We start from the raw sequence: 22,331 nt of genomic DNA, 5'->3' as shown, positions 1-22,331 counted from the left end.
TTTTTCAATCCTGCCCCGCGCCGCAGGGGGGGAAGCGGAGCCCGGGCAGGGAGGCTTTCCCGGTTATTTATTCTCTACCCCCGCAGAGGTGTTTTCTGCTCGGGCCGCCGGCTCACCATGATGTTTCGAGACCAGGTTGGCGTGTTGGCCGGCTGGTTCAAGGGCTGGAACGAGTGCGAGCAGACTGTTGCGCTGCTCTCCCTGCTCAAACGCGTCAGCCGGACCCAAGCTCGCTTCCTCCAGCTCTGCCTGGAGCACTCCCTGGCAGACTGCACCGAGCTCCACATCCTCGAAGGGGAGGCCAACAACCCTGGTGAGCGGTGGCTTTTTTTTTTTGGTGGCTTTTTTTTTTTTTTTGCTGCAAACCTTCTTGAAGGATGCTGTAATGCGGGGTAAAATTGGAGGGGAAAAAAAAAACCAACCCACCGAGAAAAGCGGGAGGTCGGGGAGCCCCAGGGCTCCCCAGCTTGGTTGCGTGAACAGCTTCTCTCCTTACGTTTTATTTTTCAAACGGCGATGGCTTATTGCAGTTTGATTTGTCACAGCAAACTACTCTATAGTCTATGGCGTGGTGTAACTACGGTAGCATGAACGATTGGTGGGTTTTCCCCCCCCCCCCTTCCTCCTTCCATGCAGTTTCCTGTGAAATAAGTAAGTCAGGTCACGTAGAGTCTGGATTTTCGAGGCTTCTTTTGGACAACGTGGCTTGCTTTGCTTTCTGCAAGGCGCAGAAGGAGCTCGGTGCTACCTTAGACAAACTGTTATTTTCTAAAAAGTCTGGGCAGCTGGATGATCCTATTTTTTTTTTCTTTTTATTTTTTTTTCTTTTTAAATGTGGCAATTCCTATTTCATCATTCAGATCCTGTTTGGACGCATTTTTTTTCCTGCGGCTCTGAATACCCCCTTGTGTTTCGGCAGAGCTCTGAGAAAATATGAGTGGAGTGTTTTATGTTACTTGAATGTGCAGGATGTGTTACAGAAAACATGCGTGGCTCCAAAAGTATTGATTTTAAATTTTTTTTTTTTTTTTTTATACACTGTTACAAGTTATTCAACTGTGCAGGAGTAAATGGAGTTCAGGGCAGGATGCAAAGGGCCCAAGCGAGCTGAGAGTCATGCTGTGTGTTAACGTGTTTATCGAGGGGTGTGTGCATGTTCCAAACATGTATGTTCCTCAGCACGTTTTTGTAGGGGTGTGAGTTGCTTTAAGCAGAGTTTCTGAAGTCATGTGAGCCCGGAGGGTGAAATCTGTCCTGAAGTTGCATAGTTCTGTTTCCCCAACCTCTCCAAAAAATCCAACCACAAAAAAAAAAAAAAAAAACCAACCCAAAAAAAGCCTCTTGTTGCAAAGCATCCCTTTTGTTTAAAATTTTTTTTGGGGGAGGGTGGGGCCTCCAGCTCTTGCTTTTTGGGCTGTAGCTGTTGCAGCTGAATTCTGGGATGGGTGGAAGTCTCAGGGGCCGGATCCCAACCGGAGCCCCCCCCCCCGGATCCCGAGCAGAGCCCCTGGTGCTGGCGGGACGGGAGGAATGCAGGGTCCTTCTCCAGCTGTTCCCTATTAGAGCACCGAGCCGGCAGGATTTGGCAGCTGCCTGGGCTGCCATTTGATGACAAGGTCCAGCTCGACGTCGTCGTCTTCCACCGAGGACGGATTTAAGTCCTTCTGCAGGAAACCGAGCCCGGGGCTGCTCTGGCCAGGGGGGAGCGAGGCTGGAGTTGGCCCTTCCCTTATATAGCTCGCAGGAATGAGAAGGAGGAATGCTGCCGAGTGCCTCTGGGTACAGCACCGCTGCTTTTATAAACAGCTGAAGGGCCGAACTTCATCCCTTTGGGTGCGGAGGCCCCGGGGGGAACAGGGAGGGAGCATGCTTTCTAAACTCAAATGCTGTGGGGTAAAGGGGCAGCCTCCCGTGCTGGCCTGAGCCTGGGCTCACTGCCCTTCCTGCTGCCAGTCGGCCTGAAAAGTGTATTCTGAATTTTCAGTTGTTTGTTGGCGTCATGGTTTTGCCTCAGAATTGTGGGTTTCGTGGTGGCTGTGTCCCCTGGGTTGAGCAGGTGATTGAAGGGGGGATGATTTACCTTCTGACCACAGAGAAGGGGAATTCTGAAGGAAAACAGCATTTTGAAGTCTTCCCAGATAGAAAGTCACATCTGGCTGTCTGTGTGGAGACCTTTGCTTGTGGAAACCAGGGCTTGGACCCTTCCCACCCCTGCTCATGTGAGCAATCCCTGTAATCCCATTGACCTTGCTTGGCGTGAGGATTTCTCCTGTGAGCGAATCTTGGCACCCAGCCTCCTCCTGCCTGTCGTCCTTTGGTGCGTTCCTGGAGCTGCCTGTGCTTTCTCCAAAAATGAGCTGTTCCCCCAGGGTGTTCGTAACTCCAATAGCAAATCTTGGACCCGTTGAGTTCCTCATTCTTGCCAGACACCCCTCAGTGAGGTTTTCCCATGGGATGGACACAGCCACGTGTCCTGTGGAGCAGGACATTTGGCTTTTCCGAGCCACAACACCCTGTTGGGGTGGAGGGAAGGGCAGCTCAGGTTTGCAACCAAGAACTGTTGGGGAAAGAGCTTTTAGTCTCTAGTCTTCTTCCTAAAACCACCTGTGTTTTTTTAAGTGGCTCCTGTTCAGCCCCCATTTCACAGTCTGGCATTTGTCACCTGCCTGGCCATGGAATCACACCAAGTTCTTCTGGAAAGCAGCACCGTTGCCTAACCTTGTGTTGCTGTTTACTGTTTGAATGCTGTTGTTTGCTTAGCTAATTTGGGCTCGATTCTCTTCCAGGCTGGGGGTTGAGGTGGCGCTTGGTACATTTCGCTGCTGTTTGCTGACCTGGCAGTGGTGGCTCTTTGCTTGTAGACGCTCCACAAGCATCCTTGCTGATGTTTTGGACGTGGCAATGGTGGTGTGCAAGGGGCCGTGGGGTGATGGGGTGCACAGCAATGGGATGTAGGAGCTGGCTGTGAGACATGGTGTGGTCACCTTCAGTGAAATCCTCTGTCTGGCAAGGGGTGTCAACCATGAGTTGGGCAGTGCTGGCCTGAATGCTGGTCTGGTGTGCTGGAGCAAGTGTCCAAAGTGACTTGAACAACGGGTCCTTGTGACAGGCGAGTTGTTTTGGACGTGCAGGACCTGTTGCTTGCCCCGGCCCTGTGGGCAAGGTGGGAAAGCCTGAGCGTTGCCTCTAGTTCCCAGCTGTTAGGAGGAGGTGGCAGCCCTGCTGTGCTCCTGGGTAGGTGGGCACCATCGTTGGCAGTATCATCACCAACAGCTGAGACTAGGAGAGGGCCCAAAGGGAGTTGGGAGCCTGAAGTCCTCACTGGGTGGTGGAGCTGAGCTCATGAGCTTTTGAGTGTGTGGACCAGGCATGGAGGAAGGTTCCTCTCAAAGGTGTGCAGGTTGTTTCTTGTCTGGTAAGCTCTGAAGGCGAGATCTGCTGTATGGGAGATGAGATGGGCAAAACTCGAGGAAGAAAGAGAACTCTTTTTTTAAACTAGTTAATTGACATGGAGAGGGAAGTACATTTATTTTGAAGAAGTTCTACCTTAGTTTTTTCAAGTGTAAGGGTATGTTTGATAATGACAGCCAAGCACTCCTCATTAAGACTGCAAACCTGATGTGGCTCTGCTGTGTACTCCCATGTATGATCCTCAGAAAGCCCTGAAGGAGCTGCCTGCTTCTGTGACTCTTCAGATACCTGCTGAAGTGTGGAAAGGTGGATGTAACCACATTGCCCAGCTCAGGTGAGAGGCATCTTGCAGAAACCTACACTGGAGATATGGTGACTACACATGATGTGGGGGCTGCACAGATGGCCTGCAAGACCACCTGCAATCCGTAGTGTTTTTAAAAGACCAAGCTGCCCAGGACAGTGGTGGAGTCCTCATCCCTGGGGGGATTGAAAAACCATGTGGATGTGGTGCTGAGGGACATGGGTGAGTCATGGACTTGGCAGTGCTGGGTTAATGGTTGGACTCAAAGATCTTTGATTTGATCTCTTCCAACCAAAACGATTCTATGGCTATAAAGGTAAAACAGAAGTGAGAGGCAGATGCAGAAGGGATTCTATACATTTCTTCATGAGATGAAGTACACAGCTTGTGGTTGCCCTACGTGGTGACTGTGAGTAGCCTCACCAAGCTTTAATAGTTTAACTGGTAAAGAACGTTGCTGCTAACTCAGTGTGAGTGCAAATGGCTGGGCCTGCCACGCTTGGGGAAGAATATGGAAACCGTATTATCCATGCACAGAAATAGAGGTTTCAGGTATTGCCCAGTGCTATTTAAAAGCCTCCTATAACTTCCTTCCTTCCTTCCAGCCTGGCCTCGCTGGGAGGCTTCAGCCCCAGCTGCTCGGAGCCGTCAGGACGTGGTGACCTTCTCCAAACTGCCAGTGAAGGTCAGGCAGGAGTGTAACGTGCTTGAGCTCCTCCTGTGCCCCCCGGCTGGGGCTGACACACCGAGGGGTGCTGGGTTTGGCAGCTCTGTGGGGTACAGACCTGGTGGGGAGATGGAGAGCTGCTGTACCCATGAGCTGTGCTCCTGTAGGGTTTTGGCACCGAACACAGGATGTGCGTCTGCTCTCACCTGCTTGGGCATCCCCTCTCTGGTGCCCAGAGGTGTGATGGAGGTTTTATCCGGAGTAGTCCCACATCCCATCCCACCAGCCCTGGCTTTGGAGCTGCCATGGTTTCCTCACTCCTGCAGTCTCTGCTGGTTGATGGAGATGCTCAAATGCTCTGGTGGGTCCTCCAGGCATCCAAACGTCCACCTGCACTGGGGGAGTGACAGCTTTAAGCTCTCAGCCTCGAAGGACAACAAGCTTGCTTTGCCCTGTGGCACAGATTAACTACTTCACATGTTGAGGCCAAAATCTTTATTTTGTTTCGGCAGGCTGTCAAGTATCACAATGCAAGCATCAAAATGACCTAGATTCCTTGTCCTGGGAAGAACTGGCCGGAGGAAGAGACAAGGGTTGCAGGGATCTGTCATGTCTTTTATTAGACCAAATGATGCAGCTGGAAAAAATGGCCAAGCCCAAAGATGCACCAGCTGAAAGGAGAGCTTGTGTGGTTGTGGGTTTGGGTTTTTATTCCTCTCCAGCTGTACTAACTGGTCTATTAAAAGGTATTACAGGTTTCTGCAGACCTCGCCTCTTCCATCCTTGGGTCCTTGTGGCTCCAGCCCCGTGCCTGTTGCTGCCACCCCAGCCACAGGTAATTCCCCAGCTCATGGGGAAGCTGCCACCTCTTGCCCCCACTGATGGGAGATCATCCCAGCATCCAGCTTGAAGGTGGTTCACAGGTTTTTTTAATGATTTATCCTTTTTCTCAGCTCGGTGTTGCATTGCAGTGCTGAGCTCTGGTTTGGGTGCCCTTGGGCTGTGGGAGAGCATCGCTGGGCTGTCCCACGGCAAGGACTGGAGGGGCCAAGCAGGCGTTCTGGGAGGAGGAGAGAGTGAGGAGCTGAGCCCCCCAGGTGCTTGGTGGGAGTGATAGGAAGTTTTCAGTGTGATGCTGGATGCTGGCATGGCGTGGTCTCTGCCTGGAGAGGGGAGTGAGGAGCCCTGCCAGATCCACTCATTAAAAGTCATGAGCCAGGGACTCTTAAATGCTGAGGTCTGCTGAGCTGTTGGACACTGGCTTCTTTTAATCTGCGTGCTGTTGCTTGAGCTGCTGTTGTGCATCTTGCCTAGGTTTTATTTGCAAACTTCTGGGCTAAAAGCTATCTGTGCTGGGTTTTGGGGAAACCAGCAAGGGGAGGGGTGTAGAGGTACAGAGCAATGTTAGCCAGGGGCTTTGGGCAAGGCTACACACCCAGTATTCTCTTGCAATTCAAAGATATTTTTAGTTTGCAAGATGCTTTTCAGAGTAGCTGTGGGAAGCACCACAGGGCAGCGTTTGGCTGGAGGCAGGTTTGTGGTGTGGAGTGAAGACAACTCTTCATCCTTCTCCCCTCGCCCTGATGCTGGGACCTAGAGGAGATGCCTCTGGGCTTGTGCTTAGCTCTTCTATATTTTCTCTTCTTTGCTTAAAAACATCTTTCCTTGTGGTTCCTGGCACGTGTCCCTTGCAGCCAGGGGGAGGGAGGAGCTCCCTGTGGCTCACTCCCAAAGCACTGGCAGTACAAATGAGGAGGTCTCCTCTGTGGGGCAGAGCTAACGGGGGCTGGGTCGTTTGGGTGGCCAGCGTGCCTCTTCCAGAGCTTGCTGGGGAGACTTCTTTGAGGTAGCAATGCTTAAAATAGGAGGCAAAGTTTACCTAATGGGAACGGTGTGGTTTGCTGCCTGCAGCATTGTGTGGTGCAAACAGGTCCGCCCTCAGCTGGGCTGTTTCCTCCCAAAGAGACTTTTCCATGCCTTGCAGTGTCCTCTTAACCATCCTGTCCTACAGCACATGCCTCAGTGAGGGGCTGATGCCAGGTTTAACTTCCCCTGCTGACCGCAGTTGGGAAGAATCCCCCTGTTGAAGTCATGTAAAAGATGCAGAGGAGCTTTTCGTGCATCACTGCAGACCTGAGCTGGAGTTCTCTGCCTGGACCAGCTTGTTCTCTCTTGGTTTCTATCCACATGCCACCCTCCAGTGCAGGTGTCTTGTGGTTGTGCTTGGAAGGGTAGATGAGATGAAGTTCTGCCCCACGACAGTGGGTGAAGGGAGGTTGTACATGAAGAGGGGGAACCTCATGGGGCATTGCAGACAGTGTGTGGCAGCCCTCAACCCATCAAGGTACAGAGTGAGGGGAGAGGTCAAGGGGAGCTTTAGATTGGGAGCTGAATAAGAACCAACTGTGGAGCCATCAGTTAAACTCTAGTTTGTGAATACACTTATCTTCAAATCAGATTAAATGGGTGAAAGGGGCAAAGGCTCTGCTCGCAGCCTGGGCTGTTGCTGGTGGATCATCATCTCCATAGTTGTGTCCTCTGGCATGTTAGACCTCAGCATGTGGACAAAGCTCCACGTCCCTCTTACCACTTACATTCCACACGTCTGCATTTGGGCCAGTTGCTTTTCAAATAGTTGATGCTCCAGTCAGCCAAAGTTTCCCTGAAGGTGTTGGTGAAGGTGGCTGGACTAGGTGGATCACAGTGTGAATTCCCATCTTCTTACTATTTCTCAAGCTTGCTTTCTTTTTATCTTCCATCAAAAAACACCTTTATTTAATTTGTGGCCCACGAAAGCAATCTTTTAGCAAGCTGGGAGTTATGTTTGCAGTCAGCCTGAGTAACTGAAATAGTAATTAGCGTGAACGTTTGCTTTATTTTAAGATGCATTCGTCAGCGCTTCAGCTCTCCAGCTTCGTGCTGGTGTCTAATGTTACCACAGATAACTGTTTGGAGAAAGGGCAGCCCTTGCTTCACCACTGCATCCAGACCCCAGAGGTCAGAGCTGACAGCTCCCGAGGTGGGGTTCATCAGAAGCTGGTGCACGAGGGTGGCTGCTGGGCTGGGTTTTGAGGTTCTCACCTGATGGCCTCAGTCTGCTCCCCAATTCTTGCATGGTGCCAAGTGAGTGCAGGAGCCCATGGCAAAGCCCACAGGTTGTTGTTTGAAACCCTTTCTGTGTGCAGAAGCTCAGGAGCAGGGCTCGGCACCAAGGGTTGCAGCTGGGATGAACCCTTACATGAATCTAAACAGCCCCCAGTTGCCCCAGGGGAGGTTGAGGTTGGCCCTGAGGAACAATTTCTTCCCCAAAGGGTTTGTCCAGGGCTGTGCCAGGCTGCCCAGGGCAGTGGTGGAGTCCCCACCCCTGGAGGGGTTTCCAGGCCATGGAGATGTGGTGTGAGGGACATGGGGCAGTGGGGACCTCTGAGTGTGCACTTGCCCTTTGTTTTTTCTGTTTTTGCTGAATAAACAAAAGCATTACATTTTTTACTAACTCTTGGTTACCCAAGAGCTACTAAGGGATCTAAAAGATGCTGTAAGGGGCTGCAGGCTGTCATGCAGGAGTTGCACAGGCTTGCACACTCACCTACTTTCTCTTAAAATGTGTTTGTCTTTGCCGTCCTAAGAAGGAGACCCAGAGATCTGCAGAGGACACCTCTGGGCATGAGTTTGGCAGTGGCAAACAGCCAAGGTGGTGACTGTCCATCTTGGCCCCAGTAATTAGAAATAATTTAAAGTGGAGGGGCAGGATCTCACCCAGATGAGGTTGGGATTGCTTCTCTGTTGAGAAGGTGATGCTGGCTTCTCTTTGGAAGGGGCTTTAAGGGTGGAGGAGGTTGAGTTTCTAGCACGGGGGGATCACAAGCTGGGTTTCCTCTCTCAGAGCAGAGGGCTTGTGATGGTCTTACCCATTGTGTGATGACCATGCAGTTCAGTCTGTTCTCATTCTGGGTGATGAACAGAAAATGAGCCTGGTCAGGGCAGGGTGACCAGCTTGGGAGGTAGAAACCTGGCTAGCTTTGTGCCTGGCAGGGGTGAGCTGTGTGAGGCAGGTTCAGGGCCTCTTACCAGCCTTTCCAGGCAGCAGGCAAACGTGTCTAAGGCAAGAGGAGATGTGAGCAAAGGATTAATCAGCACAGGTTCACCCAGCTATGTCAGGTGTTGAGCCCCTGGCCCAGGCTGCCCAGAGAGGTGGTCGCTGCCCCATCCCTGGAACCATTCCAGGTGAGGTTGGCCGGGGCTCTGAGCAACCTGCTCTAGCTGCAGATGTCCCTGCTCAGGGCAGGGGATTGGACTGGATGGCCTTGAAAGGTTCCTTCCCACCCAAACCATTCCATGATTCTGTCATTCACAGCTTGCAGCTTTGTGTATTTGCACGCGGTAACTCCTTGGCATGATTGTGTCCGAGGTTTTGGTGAAGGTGTCTGGGTTGCAGCCTGTTTTCCTGCTTGCAGAGCTGTGTGTGGTACAGCACCTCACTGGAGGCTTCCCGGGCTCGGGGCTCCTCTCTGCCACAAGCAGTCTCTGCTTGCTGATCAAGTCTGTGGACTTTCAATCTCTGAATTGAAATTGGAGTGAAGATGTGGTGTTCTGCTTTTGCAGTGCTTGAACTGTAGCACAAAAACTTTCTTGTATTACAGAAAAACAATCCACGGGGGCAGAGAAAGACTTTCTCCTGTGCACACTACTGTGCTGGAGCAAACTCGTGGTCATTTGGTCCTGTGAGAGTGGGACTTTCCACGACAGATGCTATGGGAGGATGGTGCTGGTGGCCGTGTCACACCAAGGGATGAGCCAGGTCCTGCTGCAGTCCCTGCAAGCCTTCCCTGGGGTTTTCAGGAGCTGGATGTGGCCCAGAGTGTTGAGCTATCCCACCTGAAAATGTTACTTTAAATAATGTTACTATTGGGGGTGTCATCCTCAGGACTCAGCAGCTTGACTCTGCTCTTGGCTCTCGAGTGGAAGCACAGGGCGCTTTAAAAAGTTTGACTCTTGCTGATCCTTGCAAGTAATTAGTTCCAGATTTCTCTCTTTTTTTTTTTTTTTTTTAATAAAACTTATTTCAGAGAAACCACGAACCTGCCGTGCTTTTAACCAGTTACTTCTGCTCCTTGCCTATGTGTTGCATTTGGAGTTGCAGTTGTTCTAAAAAGAAATTGAGTGGGTGGATAAAACAAGGGTTGACCAAGTTTAGCTTGAAACATATAAAAAACCCTCACTTTTCATGCTGCTGTGTGTTTTTTTTCCCTCCTTGTTTTCTGTGTTTTCAAAGGAAAAAAAACCCTGAACATCACAGACCAGTGGTTCTTGTCCTTGGGTTTGCTGAGCCCTTCTCTCTCCCTTGTGTGCAATGGGAAGTGAAGGAGGAAGAAAATCAGGAGAGGAACGTGGAGGAAAAAAAACCCCACAACTTTTGTTGTGGAGAAACTTGGCTGATCTGACGTTTGCAAGCAGAACATAGTGTTTCTGCAGCAGCTGTGGTCTGTGTTTGTGCTTTTCCCTGGTTTTCATAGTTTTCCTTTTGGGATATTCCACTTGTTTCTCATGCAGCAAAAATTGTTTCTTTTTTTTTTTTTTTTTTTGACTTCTGTCTTTGCCTAGTGGACTCAAATTGCCCATGGGGTCAGCTTGGTTCTTGGTAGGTTTTTTTTTCAAAGTCTTACCCTTCCAAAGAAGTGGTTTATTTTTTTTTAAAAAATACAGAGTCCCCAGGCTGTTTCCCTCCAGATAATGTGAACCTAGATGAAATGCTGAGCTATAACTACCTGAGTGACCTTTTAAGATAAGAATTCTTATTGACTGGAGGTATTATGTTAAACTGATAAGAATTCTTTTAAAAATAAGAGGAAAAAAAAAAGCCCCAACCAACCCTCCAGTAACCATAACAACTCCTCTCAGCAACGTGTGAGCAGCACAGAGCTCCTTCGTGGTGCTGGGGTCTCAAGGGACTGGGATCCCATCCAGCAGGACATGGGAAACCTCCCTGGAGCTTGAGGTTGGTGCTGGGAGGGATGCCTGAGGTCACTTGGCTGCTCCTGTTGCTGGCAGCCCCTGAATTTTCATCATCTGTAGGGAATTTGAGCTGGAGAATTGTGCTGGGAGTCAGTCTGGTGGGGATGAGTCCAGTGTTGTGGGTCTGGGTGTGGTGGGATGGATGGATCCAAGGGGAGAAGGTGCTGGGAGCGAGAAGAATGCTTTTGGAACTCAAAGGAAGATGCTTTTGATGGTCCTTGATGAAGAAATGAGGAGCCAGTCAAGGAAGGCTCTTCAAGTCCTTACTAGGCACAGTGCAACCCTTGGAGCCCAGTTGGGAGCTGGATGACTTCTCTGTGCCCCCAGAGGTGGCAGCTCCTGTTTTGGGTTACTGTGACAGAGTTAGGAGTCTGGTGAGGAAATATCTGTACTTGAAGCCTTCCTTCACCCATAGGAGCCCTGCTTGCTGCGTTGGCATGTGCTGCTCCTGGGGGCTGCTGTCAGTTCAGAGCAGAAGTCACGCTTTTGCCGGGGGCTTCGTCACCTTCTGTTATCAGGGGTTGCCACTGAGACTGTTAGAGCTAAAGAAAACCAACTGTGAGCAATTGATTTTTCTTACTACCTGCTTTGCTTCTTCCTCCCCCATCCTTTTGCACTTGTATTCCCTACGTGTTGTGGATTTCTGTGTTCCGTGGAAAGCATGGAGGGCTCGTGGCTCGCAGGCTGGGGTGAGCCAAAAGGTGAAGCAATGAGAAGCAGCAGAGACCCAGGAGGTCTGAAAGGAGAGGGGATAGGCTTGGTAAAAAAAATACCCCAAATACCTTAGAATTAAGTCGGGGGGGGGGGAAATACAATCCATTTGAATCCACACCAGCAGCAGCCCCAAAGGTGTGCAACTGGGTGGATCTGTTGAGGAAATCAATTACTTAAACCTACTCAGTTAAAAGAGTCATTGCAGCAGCATGAATCCTTTTAACGATGGCTCTTAGCACAGTGTAAAGATGTCTTCTCGGCCTGCACACACTAACCTTTCATCACATTCTTCTGAAGCAGTCAGTTGGATGCTGAATGCTTTTTGTGGCCGATGTCAAATCTCGGTCAGCCGGGGAGCCTTTATAAATAAAGGTGTCTGCCTGGATGCAGACATACATGGATAATAGCTGCTGTAATTCAGCTGTCCAGCTCGGCTACCCGGCCTTTATAAATGACTGATCAGAGATTCCAGTGGGAATATTTAAAGGGATGGAGCTGCTAAAACTGCTGGTGTTGAGGATAGTGAGTGTCTGTCCCTGGGACAGGTGTCCACCGTTCCCCTCCTTCCACCGGTGTCCCTGCTTTGTGTTTCACACAAAACAAATGTTGCAGGAATAAAACTTCTGTGGTGCAGTTAGACTGCAGGGCTCTGCATTAATTTTTTGCAAGCTGCACTCAAATCTTTCAGTTTGTCTTATTTTTTTTCTCCCTTTTATTTTAAAATGGGAGTGGGTAAACTCTCGGAGATCTCTCTGGACAAGCCACAGCAGCTGGAGGATACTGGTTTCTCTATGGAGTGGAGGAATTTCATCAGAGGAGCTATTGTTTGCTTGTGTTCTCAGCCTTTTGGCAACTGTTCTTTAGATTAACCCTACAGAAAGGGGAGGGTGCTCTTTGCTGGGTCTGAAATAATTGCAAAAATGTGGGCAGATGCTTTTGCATTGTTAGAAGTCAAACCTGGTTGGTAGTGGGGGAGCGTGGTGTGGGATTAAGCAACAAAGAAGCCCAAGTTCTTGAAATCACTCCTAAAGCCAAACTGGATGTTAGCATTGATGTTCGGTTGCTTTCTGATTTTAAAATAGAAATAGCTCACGTTTTCTCCCCCTCCCCTGGGCAGTGGGTGGTGTCTGTGTGTGATATTGGGGGTCCTGCCACAGGAGGGGCACGCACAGAGCCCAGCTGGTGCTGCAGCCCAGCCCTGCTGAGGCTTTGGGCTTGCCCTGACACCCTGGGGCCCCCCAAGATTTGACTTCTTGCTGGGGTAATGCCTGTGATGTTGGCAGGTTCACTCCCACTGTGGATTTGATGCTGTTTCAGCCACTTCTGTAGCCTCTCTTGGGCGAGAGGAGGGGAGATGCTGAGAGCTGCCACAGGGCAAATTTCTTGCTTTGGAGTCTCCTTGGGCTGCTGCTGCTTTCCTGGAGGGCTGCAGGGGGTTGCAGCTGGTACCCTCAACCCGTGTCCCCAGTGAACTACTACAGAATATGCACTTGCTGGATAATCCATTTTCCTGGGCTGAGGAAAGGAGGATTCAGTACAAGAGTATGCATCCTACATATGCCTTAGATACACAGTTGGGCAAGGAAACTCTCCTCCAGCTCTGAAATGTTTGTGCCTTTGCTACCTGTGTGCAGGGCCCTTTGAAAATTTATTTCTCTGTGAAGTTATTTGTTCCTGTCCTGCAGCCTGAGTCCTGGCAGGGCAGTTTGTATCACTGTATATCCACGTGCTCCAGCCTGTTCATTGTTTGCACCCCCTGCAGAAAACATCGTGGCAGAATGAGCCTTCTCCAGGGTGACTTCTTTGCTTATGTTTTTTTCTTCTTAAAAAAAGGAAAAACACAAAAAAAAGGTTGCTAAAGCTTTTCCCAGGAGACAGTCAGCACTTCTGAGTGACTTCTTGCACTCCTGGGCTCCTGTCCTGTGTTGGAAAGCAGGGCTGTCCTTGCACACAGCTCACACTCACAGGTCACTTTTTGGTCTCCTCCAGTGCTGGCCAGGCTCAGACCCCTGTTCCCAAGCTGAACTGCAATGTAAATGAGTCCCAGCTCGAGGGCAGGCATGAAGTCCTCTGCTTGCTGAAGTCAGTGATGCTTTTAGCTGGGTGGAATTCCAATGGCCGAGTCCTGATCACCAGTGAAATGGATAAAAAATAACTTCTCGGGGGTTTGCATGTAATTATTCTGAATTTATCCCACTGAATTTGGTCCCTGGGCACTGGTGGAAAATAGAAACAGCCTCCCTAAGCCTGCTAGGGCCACTGAATCTGGCAGCAGTCTCCTTCATCTGGAAAAAACACTTCGTGATACTGAGTCACTCTTTCTACGAAGGCAAATCAAGATGTTCTCAAGTTAACAAATAGTTGCTGGTGGCTCTGGAGAGGCAGAGCTCCTCACTGCAAGCCTGCCTGTCTGCAAGAGCTTGGCACATGCCCCTTCCTCTCCTGGGCATGCTGCTCTTAGGCAGCCCAGCTCGGGAGAAATGGGGCAAACGTGCAGATGTTGAGTCCTGGATGTGGAGCTGCAGCTCGTCCTGTGGTCCCACCAGCTGCCATCTGCACATCTGGCATTGCTTCCCTCTGCTCCTGGTGAAACCCCAGGGGTTTGAAGGTGCCCACCTTACCTGGGCGCTTTCCTGAGGTGATGGTTTATGATGAAATTTGCTTTTCATGGGTAGAGAAGCTGGATCATGAATCTTGTGCTTTGGCTCGTGGTGTGAGGGTGGCAATGTCTGATTTACCAGGGCGGTAACATCTGATGGTGGTGGATAGCAAAGAACTCGTGTCATGGGTTAGGAGGTGGCTGGAGGGAGCCAGACTGGTGTAGATGTGGAGGGGTGGGTAGTTCTGAAGAGCAGTATGAACTTGCAGACCAGCAGCTGCACAATAGCCTGGGCTCTTACCAGCTCATGCTCTGCTACAGGTGCAAGGATCCATCACCCTGTGACCCAGCGTGGTCCCTCACAGGGACCCTGAGAAGAAAGGGGAGCCCCTGAGCTGTGGCTGAGGGGTGATGAAGCTCCTCACTCACCATGAGGCAGCTTCTTCCTCTGCCAGTGCCTGCAGAGCCAGATTGAGCCCCCAGCTCTGCAAAGCATAACTGAGCTTCTTGGTTTTTTTTTATTTTTTAATCTGATGTGCATATTTTGGTTCAGTTTACCCACACAATTACCCTAATTTGCTTTATTACACACAGATTAAAAATCTGGCAGAGAGGATTAAATAAAACTAGTAATCTGGCTACTGAGAAGCACACAATGTTTTAGGATTTCCTTTCTAGGTGTGCAGAGCTTTGTAACATAAGCAAATGTGATCCTTTGTAGTTGCAGGTTTCATAGGGAGAGCTCGTTAGAGCTCCTGTGATTGTTCAAGTAAACGAGAAATTAATGAATTTAAAATATGGAGACTAAATCCTACCACATGAAAGCAGCAGTCATGATTTAAGGGTTTGATTTTGGTTTGGTGGTTTTGTTTGTTTTTTTTTTTTTTTTTTTTTGTATATGAACCTGGAGCACTAGAGTTGCTTTACCTTTTAAAGGATTTCACAAGTCACTCTGATTTTCTTCTAATGTTGCAATGCTTCAAAATAATGCAAGGTCAGGCCGAGCGTAACTAATTTCAGTTTGAAGGCAGAGAGCAGCTTGTTTTTCAATAGATTTAAAATTACTACAACAACTTCAAGAGGGATGTAGCTGGAACCTTGGTACATAAAAATATGTGCTTGGGGATTTTTTTTTTTTTTTTGTATGACGAGGAGGGGGAACTTTATAAAATCTGTGGTTCAATTTAATTTTGTTTTCCTTCTCGTGTGCTTCTGGCCCAAGAGGACCTGTGGCAGGAGGTCAAAATGTGGTGAAAGTGCCCTTGTGTCCTTCAGGGACTGGCAAACCTGTGTGAGGGTGCTGTCTTTTGAGTCCCCATTGCTTGGTTTGTCTGGGTTTACCAAAGTCAGGGCCCCAAGGATGCTGAGAGCTTTTCTTCTGGGATCTGAGTCAATGTGGTGTCTCCATCCCAGCTGGCTCCTGGGCTTTCAAGGGTGATCACCTCACTATTTTGGAAAGCCTTTGTTGCACCGTTAAGACTTGCTGTTCTGAGCAAGCTGTGTTGATGCTTCATCATCATGTCCAAAAAAAGAAAAGAAAACCCCAAACCCTGGCTGTTTTCACATAGCTCTTGATGTGCTATCCACTGTGGCCTCCTGTGGGATGAGAAGCCCAAAGCTGCTTGGCCAGAGCACATCCTGCTGTAGTCGAGTCATCCTGGGGGATCCTTTGGCCTGTCCTGGCTGCAGTGCTGCTTTGGTGGATGGTGTTAGTAGCAGGTAGCTGTCCCTGTGTCACCTTGGTGTTCCAGGGGATGCCCAGGCTCCTCCACTGCCACTAGGGAACCGTTTCACAACTTGTCCCTTGCTGCATGTGCTAATTTTGCCTTCGGAGCCTGGGCAGCTGCCACAGCCCGTGTGTGTGTCTTTGTTCCATACATCTGCTGCCAGAGGTGGCCTGAAGCCTGGTGACACCACGAGCACAGATGGAGGAAGGGGAGCTCCCATTTACTCCTATTTACCTTCCCTTTCCTTGTCCAGAGACCGTTTCCATGATGCAGAGGTGTCTGGTGATCACAGCAAGTGTGGTCTCCAAAGGAAGACGGTGAGGACAAGTCCCATCTCCCACCCACCTTCCCCTGCTGGGGGCTGCTGAGGAGCCTCAGGGCTGCCCCATCACTGCTGGGATGCAGGTGTGGGTCCCTGCACCGATCTGGCTCTTCCCCATGTGGGATGCAGCCAGCAACCTCCTGTCCCCTGGGTGCCAGCTGGAGCCCTGCCAGCAGCACCAGACCTCCCTGGGCATCACCCTCCCTCTGGCAGAGCCCTGGCCAAACAAAAACCATTTTCCTTTCTCCATCTCCTACCTGCCACATGACTGCCAGACCTTGGGGAGGGAGATGGGGCTGTGGGCATCTCTCCAGCCATGCTTCCCTCTGCTTTTGCCTCCCTTAAAATGCCTGCACCCTGCTTTGCAAATACACTCAGCTCTGCCTCGCTCCACTGAGGGCTTTGGGCTTTTACTAACTCCTTATGTGCCCCTTGCTGATAAAATTTGGCTTGTTGGGATAGAAATCCCAGCTTGTACTCCGTGCTTGTGCTCTTCCTTTTTTTTTTTTTTCTCCAGCAAAACCCTTATGTTGCAGCTCCAGGGAGAGAGGAAGGCAGCGTTAACTTTTCAGCTCTGTTGCTAATTTAAGGGGTGAGAAAGTGGCCTGGGTCTGTTTAAGAACTGAGCATATCTTGATAGTACCAGTGTCGGAGCTGAATGACTCAATAAGCTGAAGAATGCAGCAATATCTAAAATTAATCCTGCTCTTAATTGCTGGGTTATAAATGGCAGTGTTTTCTCCAAATGGAGTTAATTTATTATTTTTCAGCTGCCGACCCAAGACTCAGCAGCACAAACCTCAGAGTTTGCATTAATATAATAATAGGGTGCTTCCAAAAGGTGCATTTGGCATTTGTAATGCGCAATACAATCTAACAAACCATAAACTATGTCAAAATACTGTTAAGGTGGTAATTAAAACTTTAAAAAAGTAGAATAGATGAGTGCGTTCCAAATTGTGACTTTTCAATGAAGCTCTTTCATAAAAAACATTGTTTCTTGCCAAAACAAATTCAAAGGCATTTTTGTAATTTCTGTTGGGGAAAGGAGGAGTGTTTACCCAGCCTTTCATGTTGGCTGGGCTTTTTGACTTTTATTAAAGAAAGGAGAAAAAAAGGCAGTGCAAAAAGAGGTATTTTTGTCTGAATGTGCATTTAAAAAGTCTTGCTCATGTCTTCTCCAGAGTGATGGACAAAGTGGGGTGAAGGCTGGTGAGGGATGTGCCATGGGGGTGTGAGGCTCTTTTTAAGCATCATAGCTGAAATCCAGTGGTGAGGGGGTCATGGAATCCCAGGCTGGTTTAGGTGGGAAGGGACCTTTCAAGTCCATCCAGTCCAGCCCCCCAGCAGGGACATCTGCAGCTAGAGCAGGTTGCTCAGAGCCCCGGCCAACCTCACCTGGAATGGTTCCAGGGATGGGGCAGCAACCACCTCTCTGAGCAACCTTCTATTTAGTCTGAGTCTACTTTTAGTTTAAACCCACAACCCCTTGTCCTGTCCCAACAGGCCCTGATAAAAGGTCTGTCCCCAGCTTTCTGACAGGCCCCTTGAAGCCCTGGCAGCCCCCAGCAGGTCTCCCCAGCTGGAGCCTTCTCCTCTCAGGCTGCCCCAGCCCAACTCTCTCCGGCTGGGCTCCCAGCAGAGGGGTTCCCCCCTCGGGGCATTGCTGGGGCTCCTCTGGCCCCGCTCCAGCAGGTCCCTGGCTCTGCTGTGCTGAGGACTCCAGAGCTGCCCCAGCACTGCAGGGGAGTGTCCCCTTGCACATCCAAAGCAGTTCTCAATGATGTGAAGATGTCAGGGATCCTGCTGACATTGGTGGCAAAGCTCTCCTTGCTTCCAATGGCTCCTGATTTTGGAGAAGGAACCCCCCAGGGGTGCTCAGCATGGGGATGGGGTTCCCCTGCTTGCTTCCTGGAGCATCCTCTGCAGCGACAGGCAGCCAGCCACTGCACAAAGCAAAACTGCCTGAGGTATTTATAGTCTTCCCTTGTGATTTACTTTTTTTTTTATCCTTTCAATTTTGGACAAGTCTTTGACAGCTTTTACCTGCTGAGTCACCATTCATGCTCTTACAGGGGAGCTACTCCTGCCATACCAATTCCCTGAGCAGGCTTGAGCAACCACCACTTAAAAATAAATCCTGTCAAGGAAATGGGTTCCCCCTTCCTCCCCCCCCTTTCTATTTTTTTTTTCCTCCTATCACAACTGCTTTTCCTGCTGTGTGTTGGCTTTCTTACACAAGATAGCTATTCTGTAGCTCTGATGCCTTCAGGTTGGGAAGAGTGGCTTTCTGACTTGGCTGTGTGGGTGAACTGTACATTGAAACCAGATAACAGCCCAACTTTTGAAGATAATTTTGTCTGATTCTGCAACAAGTGACCTCTGGTTTTCTGAAGATGGATTTTTTTTGGTGGGAAACCACAGCTTGAGCACTAACTCTTTTGATTCTCATAGCTCTGCTTAGTCAAGAACTCCTTATCTGCAACAAGTAGCCGTGGCTGTTACACAAGATCATAGCATGGTTTGGGTTGGAAAGGACCTCATAGATCTAGTTCCACCCCCCTGGCGTGGGCAGGGACACCTCCCACGAGACCAGGTTGCTCAAAGCCCCATCCAGTCTGGTCTTGAACACATCCAGTGATGGAGCATCCACAACTTCCCTGGGAAACCTGGGCCAGTGTCTCACCACCCTCATAGTGAAGAGCTTCTTCCTTACATCTAATCCAAATCTGCCTTCTTTTAGTTTCAAACCATCACCCCTTGTCCTGTTACATCAGGCCCTGCTAAACAGTCCCTCAGCTTTCCTGTAGGCCCCTTTCAGATCCTGGAAGGCTGAAAGGAGGTCTTCCTAGACCCTTCTCTTCTCCATGCTGAACAAGCCCAACTCTCTGAGCCTGTCCTCACAGCAGAGGGCTTCTAGCTCTCAGATTGTCTTTGTGGTGGTCCTCTGGACTTCCGATGACTATGAAGAAGGAGCTGGTCCTGCCAAGGGTAACCCTGATACTGAGGTCCATTTTCTTTCCCCTTTAGCACGTTCTGATGGCAGGAGTGTTGACAACTCTTTGTGTTGTTGCTTTGTGCTTCATCAGTGTTTGCTGAGTGCCTCTTGGTGGCCAGGCTGTGGTGGCCACCACTCCAGAAACCACTTGCAAAGCCTTTGGATATGTGCAGTGTTGCTTTTTTAGGGTGGCAAAGAACCTGCCTTTCTGCCTCTTCAAGTGCTTTCTGCCCCCCAAAATACATCTTGGATTTATTTGCTCTGCTTTATTAGCTGTAGTTTTGTGCGTTGGGTGGTAAATGTCAAGAATATCATTAGCTCCTTCCCATCTCTGGATTTTTCACTGATTCAAGCCCACGTTGGTGCTGTAGATGGAGAGGGGATTGCTTTATGGTGTGTGTGGCTCTGCTGCCTGGGTGGTGTGTTCCTTATTTTGTGGGTGCTCCCACCTTCCCCCTTCCTGGAGAATACACTGCAGCAATGAAATATTCATTCTATCTACAGATTTCAGTCTCTACATTCATCTGTGTATTCATCCTCCAGGTGGTTGCATTTCACTGCAATACAGCTGCTAGTGGGATGTTAATCTTAGTGAAAGTCTATTTTAGCTTTCTCCTGCTGTTGTCCTGTGGGGCAAATCCTCCCCCAGGAAAGAGGAAGGGAGACTATTTAAAGAGGAGCAATTTGGGAGGGAACAACTGCTGCTGAAACCGAAGCCAGGTTTGGGAGGAGGAGGAGGAGGCTGGGAAGGAGCTATTTCAGGGGACAGCTTGCCTGGCCACTTTGGTCTTGGGCATGGAGGTGTCCATCCACCTCCTTTGTGTCTGATCATCAGCACTAGTTTTGGCAGGAGTGGTTTATTGTGCGACCATTTGTTGACACACTTGTGTGAGGAGATGCCAAAATTTGCATGTCACTGGTGGTGTGGGTGCCTTGCACAGATCCTGGGGGGGTCTGGGAGGGTTTGTGGCAGCCTTTGGGCCTCCACTCGTGTGCAGGTACAACTTGTGTGTGCTGCAGGGGTTAAACACGACAAGTGGGGTTGTTTTTTGTGTGTGCTTGCTCCTTCCTTAAGGATTTTTATATTTTGTCCTGTCTTCTGAGAGGGTCAGATCACAGACAGCCTCTTACCCAAACTGGAGTCTCAACCTGCTTGCAGATGTGCTCCTGTTTCCTTCCTCCTGCTGAGCAGTCCAGCTTTTCCATAACTAAACTTCTCACACCCTGGGAATAGGCTGGATGGATCAGCCAGTAAATCTCTGACCTCAGCTTATGCAGAGCAGCTCGGGTCCTTCTGAGGATGGGCTGTAAGTGCAAAACCCACGGGGTGTATTTCCAGTCCTGGATGTGATGCTCTAGCCCTCGTCCCTCTAATAATTCTTGACAACAAGCTTTGGACTTCTGCTGCTGTTAAATCTGCATGAGTAATTGAATAACAAATAGTTATCAGCTCGTTACTTTAAGGAGAAATCCTGTCCTTTTAAAGCCTTTATATAAGGACTGGATGGTGAGTTAATTTCTAATCTCTCCCAACTAACCAGTCCATGAACTTCCCTTTATCATCTCAGGCTCTTTTGTTAGAGCAATCTTCAGCATATGGTTTTTTGGAGAATTTTAAAATCTCACTCACATGGTGACACACTCTTGGTCCTCGCTGGGCATTTGAGTCTAAAAATAGCCTTTTTTTTTTTTTTCTTTTATTTTGAAGTTTCCAGGATGCTTGTGCATACTTAGAACTCGAAAAGAAAACAAAAGGCCCTCCAACAGGTTTTGCAGAAGAAGGTTTCTAAAAATTCCTCTTTTTTTGTGAGGAGAGCACATCTGCCTGGGCTGGAACACAAAATAATTGTTGACTTTTTTTGCTAAATTTGCAAAGAGTTGTTTGATGCCAGTGATTGGTTTGGTTTGATAGGTTTTTTTAATGAAAAAAAGCTTGTAAAAGTGGGGAATGTATGAAGGGATTTTTCCCTCCTGTCTTATCCCTGCTGCTTTTTCTGGGCTCTCCTGAGTGCTGCCCACACTGAGGTTCTTTATCAGCTCCTGGGTGTCTCTGGTGGTCCTTGGTGTCTGTCCAGGTCCCAAGCCTGGGCACAAACTTCCTTCTGTCTACATCTTCCTGCTTCTTTAAGCTGGAGATTGGGTAAATAGAGGTTTTTCTTCCCTCTCTACTAGCCTGTGTGGGGACTCGAGGGAAAGTGGCTCATCGTGTCCCACATCCCAGGCAGAGCCTGTGGCTGCTGGGCAGGGAGCAGGGATGCTGCAGCCTCTCTCTGCTCTCACATGAGGTGTTTTCAGCAGGGTCAAAATGCTAAAATAACAACAGGGATGTGTTTAGAGGCACGGGGACCATGGTGGTGTGGGCTGTATATCCCCACTCTTGAGCAAAAAGGGTTTGTTATTGTGGGAAAAATCTTCCAGGGTTGTGGGGAGGGACTGGATGGTTGGGTCTGGAGCTGGAGCAGTTCTGATAATACTGCTCCTTCTGTCCAAAGGATTCCAGCTTCCTATATATTATGACCAGGACGACTATATATCAAACAGAAGATGAATTGAGCCATGCATTATTTAAACTGTTTTTGAGAAATCAGCTTTTTTTATGGTTATTGTTCATCCTTCCTCTCAGATATCCCTTTGCCTGATGGTGTGTGGTAAAGAGGAGAAGAAAGAAGGGGAAATCCTACTTGGGGATTAAGAAAAGTGTTTTGTCCCTGGTGCCAGAGCCAGGCAGTGAAGCGTCAGGAGGACTCACACGGGATTCATTCTGGCTGCATCTGTCTCAGCTTCAGCCATTTTCCCACTGAAGCAGAAGCCACTCAAATTATCTCGGGTTTTATTATTGCCATGATAGAGGGGAGCATTTTCTGGCTGAAATAATAGCTGTAGGGGATTTCTTGAGTAGTTCAGAGGGATAAGTGGCACTTCTGACCTGCACTGAGCCTGCAGGGACTCCTTGGGGTAAAGACTTTTAAAGCTGTATGAATTCACACATCACTGAGGATGATGATGGTGTGATATGGCATATCTGAGCCTTGCTCCAAACACACAGGTTTGGCCTCATTTTCCTTTTCTCCAGGGATTTTACATGGGCTGCTGGCTTTGCACGCAAAGAGAGCATCCACTGCCCTCCCCAGCCCAATTCTGTATTTCCACCTTGCCTGCACCATCCTTGCTCCTGCTTCTGAGTCAAGTCATCTGGAATTAGGGGTTCTGAGGGGAGCTTTTGATGTTGGGGGAAGAGAAGCAGTGGGGAGAGGGGATCTCAAGGTGTTTGCACCCACATCCCTGCATCCCCAGTGTACAGCCTTGCCTTGTGATTGCCTTTGGGCTATGAACTGTGCCTTTTTTGGCTTGAAAAGTCACATTGGCATGGCCTTGCAGAGCACATGAGCTCCTGCCTCTGCAGGCAGGGGTTGAAGTCAGAGTATCAGCGCCTGGTTTGATGCTTGACCTTTTGTGTGCTCTCTGTTGCAAACACACTATTTTTTGAATTCGAGGGGTGGAAAAAGAATTAAAAATGCATCAAGGTCTGTGCTGAAAGCAATCCCAGTGGGATGGCTTCATCTCCAGCCCTGGTTTC

At 49.3% G+C, this 22,331-nt stretch overlaps 1 protein-coding gene across 1 annotated transcript in view; it reads left to right on the top strand.

Annotated features, from left to right (window-relative positions):
- Nucleotides 1–100: 100 nt before the first annotated feature.
- LOC103776679 (protein Smaug homolog 1-like) overlaps nt 101–22,331 on the top strand; it is a gene marked incomplete at its 3' end in the record, with an annotated part of 65,107 nt that continues 42,876 nt past the window's right edge. Inside the window, exon 1 of the mRNA XM_008944201.1 lies at nt 101–313. Within this exon, the coding sequence (XP_008942449.1) occupies nt 118–313 (196 nt within the window). The remainder of the gene's footprint in view (nt 314–22,331) is intronic.

Source organism: Merops nubicus, unplaced genomic scaffold (assembly GCF_000691845.1).
Source record: "Merops nubicus isolate BGI_N331 unplaced genomic scaffold, ASM69184v1 scaffold2287, whole genome shotgun sequence".
Classification (NCBI taxonomy): Eukaryota; Metazoa; Chordata; class Aves; order Coraciiformes; family Meropidae; genus Merops; species Merops nubicus.
This window is presented reverse-complemented; position numbering and strand designations above follow the sequence as displayed.